This window comes from Monodon monoceros, unplaced genomic scaffold (genome assembly GCF_005190385.1).
Source record: "Monodon monoceros isolate NGI ecotype Baffin Bay Population unplaced genomic scaffold, NGI_Narwhal_1 Super_Scaffold_2, whole genome shotgun sequence".
Lineage (NCBI taxonomy): Eukaryota > Metazoa > Chordata > Mammalia > Artiodactyla > Monodontidae > Monodon > Monodon monoceros.
In genome coordinates, this window is record NW_021703776.1 from 34,258,948 (window position 1) to 34,270,960 (window position 12,013).

At 36.1% G+C, this 12,013-nt stretch overlaps 1 protein-coding gene across 1 annotated transcript in view; it reads right to left on the bottom strand.

The window, feature by feature from the left end:
* Window positions 1-12,013, bottom strand: part of HDAC9 (histone deacetylase 9) — an 804,896-nt gene that overhangs the window by 315,022 nt on the left and 477,861 nt on the right. The window contains exon 13 of the mRNA XM_029233513.1: window positions 10,910-11,087. Within this exon, the coding sequence (XP_029089346.1) occupies window positions 10,910-11,087 (178 nt within the window). The remainder of the gene's footprint in view (window positions 1-10,909; window positions 11,088-12,013) is intronic.

Consider the following 12,013-nt stretch of genomic DNA (forward strand, 5'->3'; position numbering starts at 1 on the left):
AAGCCACTGCCAAAAAAAATTTATTAAACAGGTTATGGTAGCTGAAATTTATTGCCAAGTATCTGGAGATTATAATACAAAGTCCAGGAACTCCTGGAAAGACATTTGAATTTAAGGGAAAATAAATAAAGTCTGGAACCCCAAACCTCCACTTACTCATCTTAATGACCTAGCAATGAGGTGTTAACAGGTACACTGCAAGGTGAGACTTAACCTCATCCTTCATCTCCATTCTTTTCCTCTCTCTTTTTTCCTTTTTTTTTTTTTTTTTTTCCAGTAACAAAAACTTATAGGGTGAGAAACAAGCCTGATCTTCTCTTTGGGATTCATATGGAATGCTACTTTTCTTTGACCCTTTCTGCCTCACTGGTTACCACTTACAACATAAGCCAATGGATCAATCTCTCTCAATCAATGGGACAAGAGTTAAAACTAGGTTTTGAGAAAATACACAAAGGAGTCTTAACATAAAGCCTTTACCTGAATTTTAAACTCTAGTAGTTTATTTTCTACCAAAGAAACTCTTAAAATTTTTTGATATGTTTTTTTAGATAAGCTTGGACTTTGTGCTTTCTCTGGCTTTCAGTTTTATTAAATGAGGAAGCACAAAGTGCAGCATCTTTCCCTTTCCTTAATCATTGCGTGTAGTTAAGTCATTATTTAGCCACAGAAGCCATTCATATCTTCAGGTTTATGCCCAATCTTATATGATTGCGAGGCTGAGTCCACCTTGGTCTATTAGGAAAGTTGAGTCTAGAATCTTTAGACCTAAAACTCCTGATCCTGATCACAAGTTCTTAACATTCAGCTTCATATTGCTTTTCTGGTTAAAGCCTGAGGTTTCATACCTTCCTAAGGATTTGCTCAACAACACATATTAAACACTTTTCAGGGCCAAAGAACTGAACCAAGCACAACACAAATATATATAACATAGTATCTTTCCTAAAAGATGCAGGTTCAGTAAACAATCACTGAATGCTCACAATGATCCAGGCACCAGCAACTTCATTTTATTACATTTAACTTATGATCTAGCAGTAAAGGTGAGGTACTTACGAATATACTTTTATGACATGTTTTTTTAAAGAATCTGTATGGTAAGGAAGAAACAAAAATACAGGGTGGGGAGGTCAAAGATGACCTTTTAAAAATAAAAAAACAAATCTGTAAAAAATGGCCTGCAATTGGTAGAATTACTAAAATGGATACAAGGAGCTATCCTGAAGTAAGGGTCATTTCTAATAACCTCTAAATCATACCCACAGCAGCTGTTATACTTTCTAACCATAATTCTAACCTATCCATGAGGTTTATCTTGCCTAATTTTTCCTATTTCTACTATACTCTTTACATTCTAATACCTGAATTATTTGTTATAATATCTATTAACAGGAACACCTAAAACAAAGTACCAGATAGTACAAAATTTTTTTTAATATCTTTATTGGAGTATAATTGCTTTACAATGGTGTGTTAGTTTCTGCTTTATAACAAAGTGAATCAGCTATACATATACATATATCCCCATTTCTCCTCCCTCTTGCGTCTCCCTCCCTCCCACCCTCCCTATCCCATCCCTCTAGGTGGTCACAAAGCACCGAGCTGGTCTCCCAGTGCTATGCGGCTGCTTCCCACTAGCTATCGATTTTACATTTGGTAGTGTATGTATGTCCATATCACTCTCTCACTTCGTCCCAGCTTCCCCTTCCCCTTCCCTGTGTCCTCAGGTCCATTCTCTACATCTGCATCTTTATTGCTGTCCTGCCCCTAGGTTCTTCCTAACTTTTTTTTTTTTGATTCCATATATATGTGTTAGCATATGATATTTGTTTTTCTCCTTCTGACTTACTTCACTCCGTATGACAGACTCTAGGTCCATCCACCTCACTACAAATAACTCAATTTCGTTTCTTTTTATGGCTGAGTAACATTGCATTGTATATACGTGCAACATCTTCTTTATCCATTCATCTGTCGATGGACACTTAGGTTGCTTCCATGTCCTGGCTATTGTAAATAGAGCTGCAATGAACATTGTGGTACATGACTCTTTGAATTATGGTTTTCTCAGGGTATATGCCCAGTAGTGGGATTGCTAGGTCGTATGTTAGTTCTATTTTTAGTTTAAGGAACCTCCATACTGTTCTCCATAGTGGCTATATCAATTTACATTCCCACCAACAGTGCAAGAGGGTTCCCTTTTCTCCACACCCTCTCCAGCATTTATCGTTTGTAGATTTCTGATGATGGTCATTCTGACTGGTGTGAGGTGATACCTCATTGTAGTTTTGATTTGCATTTCTCTGATGATCAGTGATGTTGAGCATCCTTTCATGTGTCTGCTGGCGATCAGTATATCTTTGGAGAAAGGTCTATTTAGGTCTTCTGCCCAATTTTGGATTGAGTGGTTTGTTTTTTTTTTACATTGAGCTGCATGAGCTGTTTGTAAACTTGGGAGGTTAATGCTTTGTCAGTTGCTTCATGTGCAAATAATTTCTCCCATTCTGAGGGTTGTCTTTTCATATTGCTTATGGTTTCCTTTGCTGTGCAAAAGCTTTGAAGTTTCATTAGGTCCCATTTGTTTATGTTTATTTCCATTTGTCTAGGAGGTGGGTCAAAAAGGATCTTGCTGTGATTTATGTCATAGAGCATTCTGCCTATGTTTTCCTCTAAGAGTTTTATAGTGTCTGGCCTTACATTTAGGTCTTTAATCCATTTTGAGTTTATTTTTGTGTATGGTGTTGGGGAGTGTTCTAATTTCATTCTTTTACATGTAGCTGTCCAGTTTTCCCGGCACCACTTTTTGAACAGGCTGTCTTTTCTCCATTGTATATTCTTGCCTCCTTTATCAAAGATAAGGTGACCATATGTGCGTGGGTTTATCTCTGGGCTTTCTATCCTGTTCCATTGATCTATATTTCTGTTTTTGTGCCAGTACCATACCGTCTTGATTACTGTAGCTCTGTAGTATAGTCTGAAGTCTGGGAGCCTGATTCCTCCAGCTCCATTTTTCTTTCTCAAGATTGCTTTGGCTATTCAGAGTCTTTTGTGTTTCCATACAGATTGTGAATTTTTTGTTCTAGTTCTGTGAAAAATGCCATTGGTTGTTTCATAGGGATTGCACTGAATCTGTAGATTGCTTTGGGTAGTAGAGTCATTTTCACAATTTTGATTCTTCCAATCCAAGAACATGGTATATCTCTCCAGCTGTTTGTATCATCTTTAATTTGTTTCATCAGTGTCTTACAGTTTTCTGCATACAGGTCTTTTGTCTCCTTAGGTAGGTTTATTCCTAGGTATTTTATTCTTTTTGTTGCAGTGGTAAATGGGAGTGTTTCCTTAATTTCTCTTTCAGATTTTTCATCATTAGTGTATAAGAATGCAAGAGATTTCTGTGCATTAATTTTGTATACTGCTACTTTACTAAATTCATTGATTAGCTCTAGTAGTTTTCTGGTAGCATATTTAGGATTCTCTATGTATAGTATCATGTCATCTGCAAACAGCGACAGCTTTACTTCTTCTTTTCCAGTTTGGATTCCTTTTATTTCTTTTTCTTCTCTGATTGTTGTGGCTAAAACTTCCAAAACTATGTTGAATAACAGTGGTGACAGTGGACAACCTTGTCTTGTTCCTGATCTTAGAGCAAATGGTTTCAGTTTTTCACCACTGAGAACGATGTTGACTATGGGTTTGTCATATATGGCCTTTATTATGTTGAGGTAAGTTCCCTCCAGATAGTACAATTTTTAATTATGTGTTAAACTTGATTTGTCGAGCAGGCAAATGAAATATGCAAAAATAATTGTTTAAAACTTGCTAAATTCTGCCTCTGAGTACATAAGGAGCATTTTCTAAGACTCAGATTTGTTCGTTTATGTAAATCATCGTATCAGCAGCTAAAAGGGAACTGGGGGGAAGAAATTCCATCCTAGGGCTTCCAACTAACACTATATGCAAGTCTGTTAGAACCTGGGAACTAGATTAAGTGTTGCCATTCAACTATATAACCGAGAAGGAGATTCAACCAGTATGTAAGTTGGCAAAAAGTGAAGTCAAACAATTCACTACGTATTTACTGGCAAATATCTAGAAAGATCACTCTACATTCAAGCTTTCAAGAATAAGTGAGCCCAGCAAAGGAAATCATAAACTGAACGAAAAGATAAACCACAGAATGGGATAAAATATTGGCAAGTGAAGTGACCAACAAGGGATTAATCTCCAAAATATACAAACAGCTCATGCAACTCAATATCAGAAAGACAAACAACCAAATCAAAAAATGAGTGGAAGATCTAAAGAGACATTTCTCCAGAGAAGACACACCAGATAGCCAAAAAGCACATGAAAAGATGCTCCACATCACTAATTATTAGAGAAATGCAAATCAAAACTACAATGAGGTAACTATCTATCTCACACCGGTCACAGACTGCCCATCATCAAAAGGTCTACAAATAATAAATGCTGGAGAGGGTGTGCAGAAAAGGGAACTCTCCTACGCTACTGGTGGGAATGTAAATTGGTGCAGCCCCTATAGAGAACAGTATGGAGGTTCCTCAAAAAACTAAAAATAGAGTTACCATACAATCCAGCAATCCCACTCCTGGGCATATATCTGGATAAAACTTTAATTCCAAAAGATATATGCACCCCAATGTTCATAGCAGCACTATTTACAAGAGCGAAGACATGGCAGCAACCTAAACGTCCATCACCAGATGAATGGAGAAAGAAGTTGTAGTGTATATATGCACAATGGAATATTACTCAGCCATAAAAAAGAATGAAATGCCATTTGTAGCAACATGGATAGACCTAGTGATTATCATACTAACTGAAGTCAGAGAAAGACAAATTTCTCATGATATCACTTATATGTGGAATCTAAAAAATGATACAAATGAGCTTATTTACAAAACAGAAACAGACTCACAGACATAGAAAACAAACTTATGATTACCAAAAGGGAAATGTGGGGGGAGGGATAAATTAGGCGTTTGGGATTAGTAGATACAAACTACTATATATAAAATAGATAAACAACAAGGTCCTACTGTATAGCACAGAAAACTACATTCAATATCTTATAATAAACTATAATGAAAGGAAAGTCAGAAAATATACATGTGAATCACTTTGCTCTACAGCAGAAATTAACACCAAATTGTAAATCAACTATGCTTCAAAAAAAAATTGTTTTTAAAAGATTGAGTGAGCAGAAGAAAATAAAAAACAAAAAAAACAAAAACTGGGCCTATGAGAATATGCTACAGAAACTGTAAAGGAAACATCATTCCTACTACTTAGCTCAGTGAATTTGATTTACTATAGGAACAAAAATTAGATTTTAGAAACTTTTTGAGATCCTCAAACGTCAAAAGACACTGATCCTATAAAATAGGAGCCAACAGCTAAAAGGAGAAATCAAGCTAAATTAACGAGTAAAAAGAAAGATGAATAAGGTAAATGAGGATGGCAAGAAAACTAAATACATAGTGGCAAAATCAAAATCTACACTGGAGAACAAAAAAGGAATTCACATTTCAGAAAACCAGAAAAGTGCCATTAAATAAAAACTTAGAGATTTACAGAGAGTATGGAGGTCAGAGAATAGACAACTGAACAAAAAGACTGTTCTCGAGGAAGAAATCAGATTTAACTGAATAACTGGAATTACTGAAGAATTTTTCCATAAATAGAAAGAGTCAATGTACATGAGTATGTAACTGCAAATGCTCATCATAAAGACAATTTGGGGTCTTTTTTTTTGGTTTTGTTTTTTTGTTTTCTGGATTAACAGGATAAAGAAAATATACTATGAGGCACCAGAAAAGAATGAACAAGCTGCCCACAAAGGAACACATACTAAGATGGCCTCTGAATTCTCCTCAGTGCTAACCTCAGACTTCTCCTCTTGAATGTCAAATACTTGAGCATTTAACCACATTTCCAGACAAAAAGCGTGCCCCAATAAGTCTGTGCCCAAGTGTGTATGAAGGTAATAGGATGACTTTCTCAGGCATGGAAAAGCCAAAACAATTTTTTTAATTAAAATATATATATATATATACATATATGTATAACTAATGTATATTAATATATACTTTAAAAATATATGCTATAACTTAGGTTAATAAATGTTATAATATATATGTGACCAAGTCCATTTAATCTCCTAAATAAAAAAGATAGCTATTTTATCATCGTCAGTGAGAATTAGAGAAACAAATTTTGGAGGAATTTTTCAGGAGAAATTTCAAGCACATATATTTGAGGACAGTAACTTCAAAACCTGATTATCTACCCAAATGAAATTAATCTCTCCATTCTGATACAGGTGGTAACATTAGTTACTCTGAGAGGTGTTAAAACACACACATAAACACATGCACATACACATATACATAGACACACACAATCACATACGCACACATATACGTATTTACAGATATACACGTGCACACAGACGTGAACACAAACACACATATAACTTTTCTTTACTCTGTTAAAGAGAGGCACATAGGAAGAGGAAAAAATACTGGAATAAATAAATGTATATTTTACTTATGGTTACCTCTGAATGACAGAATAATAGGTGATTCTCCTTTACAGTTTTCCAAATTTACCAAATTACTTTCAATGAACATTTTTTTGAATTAAAAAAATATAAGTGTTACTCCCAAATTTCACTTAATGCACCAGTAATCTTTTCTGTGTGTAGCTGCATGTAATTCATGTCTATTTACTCTCATTTCATTCGGATATTCACTTGTTTATTATACAGTAAGTACATACACTGAGTACCCTCCTTGGGCTAGCCATATACCTATGTGCTAGGGTTAGAGAGAAGAGAAAACACAATCTCTTCCCACACAGAGAGCCCATCTGAACACAATCCCCCAAATAAATAATTACAATCTTTCAGGGAGAAATCCAGTTTGTTATGAGGGACCATAATTGATTTAATTTGGATTTAGCTGGCCAAACAAGGCTTCATGAAGGAAATAACACGTAAACTAAAACGTGAAGGATTAACGGGAGTTTGCCTGACTTGGGAAAATATCTTTAATTAAAAAGCAAAAACAAACCAAAAAAAAACAGGAAAAAAGGCCAGTTTTGCTATTCTCACACTGAAATATTCAAATGTATTTCACTTTCTGTCACAATGTGCCACCCACTAAACATCAACTTAAAAATTCTTTTAACTAAACTATTTGTAATGGCTTTCATAAATATTGGTTTAGTTTGAGCACTATAATTCTACTTCACATTAGACACTGACTTAAAAAGATAATGTTACAAAGAAAGAATTTACTCACAGAATATGTAAAGGAACCTAATGTTGGGAGAAAGAAGACCTTAAATGGTACTGGGTGATGGGGAAGATAAAGCCAATCAAATTTATTTGCCACTAAATTCTTCTGTCAATGAATCCCATTTGGTATAAACTTAGCACAATTATATCATCTACTCTCAATGGTCTGTTGTGAGCCATGACCAAGCCTCATCTCTGTTAGGAACAGCTGAGTAGAAAGGAAGACTATGGCAGAGAAAATGACATACATTGCCCTTTCCTTAGTCATCAGAACTCATACAAACACCATGCCTTGGCTTTCCACAGAAGGAAAAAAGCACTTCTTAAATTCAATATGATATAAAAGTTGAATATTATTACTCATTTTCCAATATAACAAAATTCATTTGAATATGTGGCAACCTGGCTCTACAATACACATTCTTCATTAGCACTACAGCAGGTGCATCATCTTCTTGTCCATCCAGAAATATCCGCAACCAGGCTCTCTGTAGGGCCACCAGGGAGTGGCTGCATCTTAGTCTGCTTCTTGGTCCATTCAAGTTCTCACAGGAAATGGACTAGAGACATCATCTTTCAACAACTGACTGAGTTCAGACCACATTTTTCCCTTGGACCACTGCTTTGTTCTTTACAAAAAGGGGATGGTGTGGCTACTCTAGTTGACTGTTGAGGATCACATGGAAGGTAAAGGTTTGAATGTTGTGCCTTGAAAATTATGTGAGTTTAGTATTGAGTAACTTTTTAGTTGTTTCAAAATGTATAGCTCTTAGAGAATGAAATTAAGCAAATCGCCTACCCTTACAACTTGTTTTCTCTTCCTTACTTTTTAGTGGAACAACCACTGAGTATTTAAGATTTATGACTTTCTTTTGAAAAAAAAAAAAGCTAAGTATTCTCAAAGAACATGTGACTTCAAAGTGACTTAAATGTCACTTGATTTTTCTTGATGTATCTACACCAGATATTAAAAAGCCAAAAGAAACGCATTTAACGCTTAAAAATTTTGTTTTCAAACATACCACAAATGAAAGCCTTAAGAGTTCTCCTCTAAAATAAATATCGTTAGAAATACTAAAATGAATTTTGAGATCATGTGGATTGTAAGAGTATGTAGCTTACAGGGGAAATTTAAGTTTGAATTAAAGCCAGAATAATATGTGGAAGAGCAGATTGAAGACAGTGCATTTCATTTCCTTTGGATTTGGAAAAGCACTAAATGAAAGTCACCAATCAAATATATATTTTTAGTCCCAATGACAGTGGAGGGGCTATTAACAGATACATAAATTATATATTCTGCATGTTTTTAAAAAATATCTAATATTTTTACTTTAAGTGTTAGGATGCAACATTCTTAAGGTAAATAAGACAATAAGAAGGTTCTTCTCTACTGAAGTATGTAACTTTGAAATCACTTAGTCGTTCGTTACAGAACAATAATTACAAAGTAACTTTCATTTTCTATGTTTTCAAATTTGAACTAGTAAATTCCTAAGGGTTTACGATTTATACGTACATATATCATGTACATATACTACAAATTAGTATTTGTTCATTCAACTAAAATTTATTGAATACCTACTAAGTATAAAATCCTGTATTTTTTAAAATATAAGTTTATATAATCTCTCATTTAGGCAAGAAATGTGCCTCATCACGTACATTAAAAATGAAAATAAACTCAAGCTGATTTCCCTATTTGTGTTTGGAATAAACTCTGATAAATACTAGGATGTTGACATTATGAGAAAGAAACTAATCATGTGAAATGACCCAGTCTTCAGTCTGAAGGATTAGGTTATGTTTATGTCATGCTTATGTTATTTGGTTTGCAGTCCACCCTTTCACCTGATTCTTTTAAGGCCTACAAACCCTGTTCAACATGTTTTCTCAAACTAGTAGGATCATTCTAATATTCAGAGATCTTGCTTCGTTCATATGGAAGGAACATATAAAAGTAGAGGAAACCACAGCATGTCAGGAAAGGGTCACCCCTCTCAACCAAGAAAAGAAACTATCAGTAGAATTACAATAGTAGACAGCAGAGCACATGGAAACAGCACCACAAAACTTTATAATCAAGCTCACTTTTAAATTAAGGAAATGATTTTGAGTGAATGTAACCTGTATTACAATAGGCTGCCTGTGTCTCTGAAAACTTATGGATGAATAAAAAACACTTTCAGTATAAAGAATTGAGAAGTATCTAATTCTTAAAGGCTGCTGTTCTCACCACCTACAAAAAGTATTTCTCTACATCACGTATCTGGCTTTGAGCAAAAATTCTCTGAAGACCAGGGATAGAACCAGGCCTGACTGATCCACGCGGCTTCTGCTGACAGTGGGCTACAGTCCTGGGTTGCCTGGGACACCAGGACAGGTCTGCTTTGCTCCAAGTTATAGAGGGATCAGAGGCAGTGGCTAATGTGGTGAAGGAAATATATCCAAATATAACGACTGTAGCTCCTAGTATGGAATGTTGGCTTGTGGTGTAACACATTATAAAAAGTAGCTCCTATGCATACTTATTAAGATGTCTGTCAAAGTTAAATAACTTGGCCATTTCATTCATTGATTTTTAAATAAAAGATGATATCAAGGCTTGGGAACGCGATTTCAGAAAAAGTATTTTAACTTTTCCAAGCACAAAGAGTTGCTTGAGGTCACAGAAGCCACAAAAACAAACTCTGAATCCTAAAAACTGCTTCAAAAATAAATCAGATAACCTGTGAGAGACTTTGGGGGAAGGTACATCTGAATTCTCCCCTTGCTGCATCCAAGTTATGAGCCCTTAGGGCTAGAATATCTTTCATTTGATGAGCCACAGTTTGAGTGCATGGAACAAGAACAGGGGCCAGCAGACTTAAAGGAATATTTATCCACATGGATATTCATGGTACAGCTCCTTTGTGAGAGAACAGCACCCTTTTTTTGTGTGTGTTCCGGACTTGACCTTCCTTTGGCCTTGGAATTATCTGGTTTGTTTTCCTCTGTAGCCAGGTTCTGAAATATCAAACACAGCTGTAGGCAAAGGAAGAGGGTAGTCAAATAGCCCACCCATCAGTGCCATAATAAATGGAAATGGAACTCATGCATGTAGAATTAAACAAGGTTTGCCTTGGCACCACTGTCTCCTATGAGTCATTTGTATGCAAAGTCAGAAGAAAACAGGGACACCAACGAAACAGCAAGAAAAACAAACTGGAAGAGGGGCACTCTTTAGACTCAAATGAAGCCAGCATCATAAATTTCCTAGTGGCCAGGACTACTAGAAGGAAGAGATTGAGGAACACTGCTAAAGAATGTTGTAGGGATTTTTGTTTCCAAAAGGGACCCATGCACCTGTTGATGTGTTTTCCAGGCCCTTGAATGGTAACAATTTATGAGGCTATTAATACTAAGCCCAAGATTTATCAGATGTGCTGTTTGTCTTGTGCCAATATAATCTCATAAAATTTGGGTTGCACTGGGTTAAAATGGAGTGTTCTGCTCTTGGAGTTATTCAGAGCATCTAAATCGCTTAATCCTACACGAACGGTGTATTTAGCCTGCCTATTAGGGCGAGTCTTTAGGGATTCTCACCAGTTGCAGAGCCAGGCAGGAGGTGGCAGTCCATTGCTGGGTGAGGTAAAATGCAGGCAGCAGGGGAGGAATGAGTCCTGGAGACAAGACGATGTTTCTCTAATCCGTCCATGCCATCCGCAGCCAGTTGAGCTGGGCGCACCGAAAGCGCACGTGCGTGCTGCGGCTCCAGGAAGGGCTGCTGCCAAGAGAAGAGCACAGTAGAAAGAAACGTGAGACAAGCGCTAAGGGAGACACTGAGAGCGACATGGCAACCAATTAAGTTCATCAGGTCAGAGACATAATAAACGGTGTGAAGGAAAAAAAATAGAGAAAGGGAGAAACAAAACACGATCTAGTCAATAAATCCATTCAACAGATGTTTTCACACTGATGGCCAGGGCCTGTCTGCCTGGCTAAGGAGGAGGTGATGGCAGGAGGCCTGTCAGTTTGAACTGATTGAAAGAAACAGACCTTTAACCTCAAGAGGAACATTGACTTAGACTCATTTCCTACCTTGATAGCAACGTTTTGAATACAGCCCCAGAATTGTTACAATGCAAAGTGGGAGAACAATTCAACTGCTTTCAAACCGCCAACGAGGCTCAATTCTGAAAACCCTATCTTGAATTTATTTCAGTAATATTGTCAATGACATTTATGGGAGCCTAAAAATTGCCAATTAAATGACTATATTTGACAACTTTCAGTCTTCATATGATGGTACAGAATAAGGACGTTTTCACAGGTTGCATGGTATAATCTCAATACTATGAAAAGTTTTAGTTTCTTTATAAGGTATTAAATACAATCTCAGTGACTTAACAACATTATCATTCTTCATACTTCTCAAGTTATGAAATCAAAGAGCCAGAATTTGGAAGCTCCTGAAAGATTCACTTGGTCTATTCCTCTGTCTCCAAAAAAGACAATCTCTAAAATAGAGACAGGTGGTTAATTTAACTATCAATGTTACACACCGAATATTTCCTCTCTTCAACATCAAGGGATTCATAACCTTCGTGTTGATTTTTATGTTTGTTTCCTTTTCCATGTTCCCAACAAACGTGAAAAGTAGCTGAACAGTGATACAAAGGATGATCATCACATCCCATGGATAAGGAA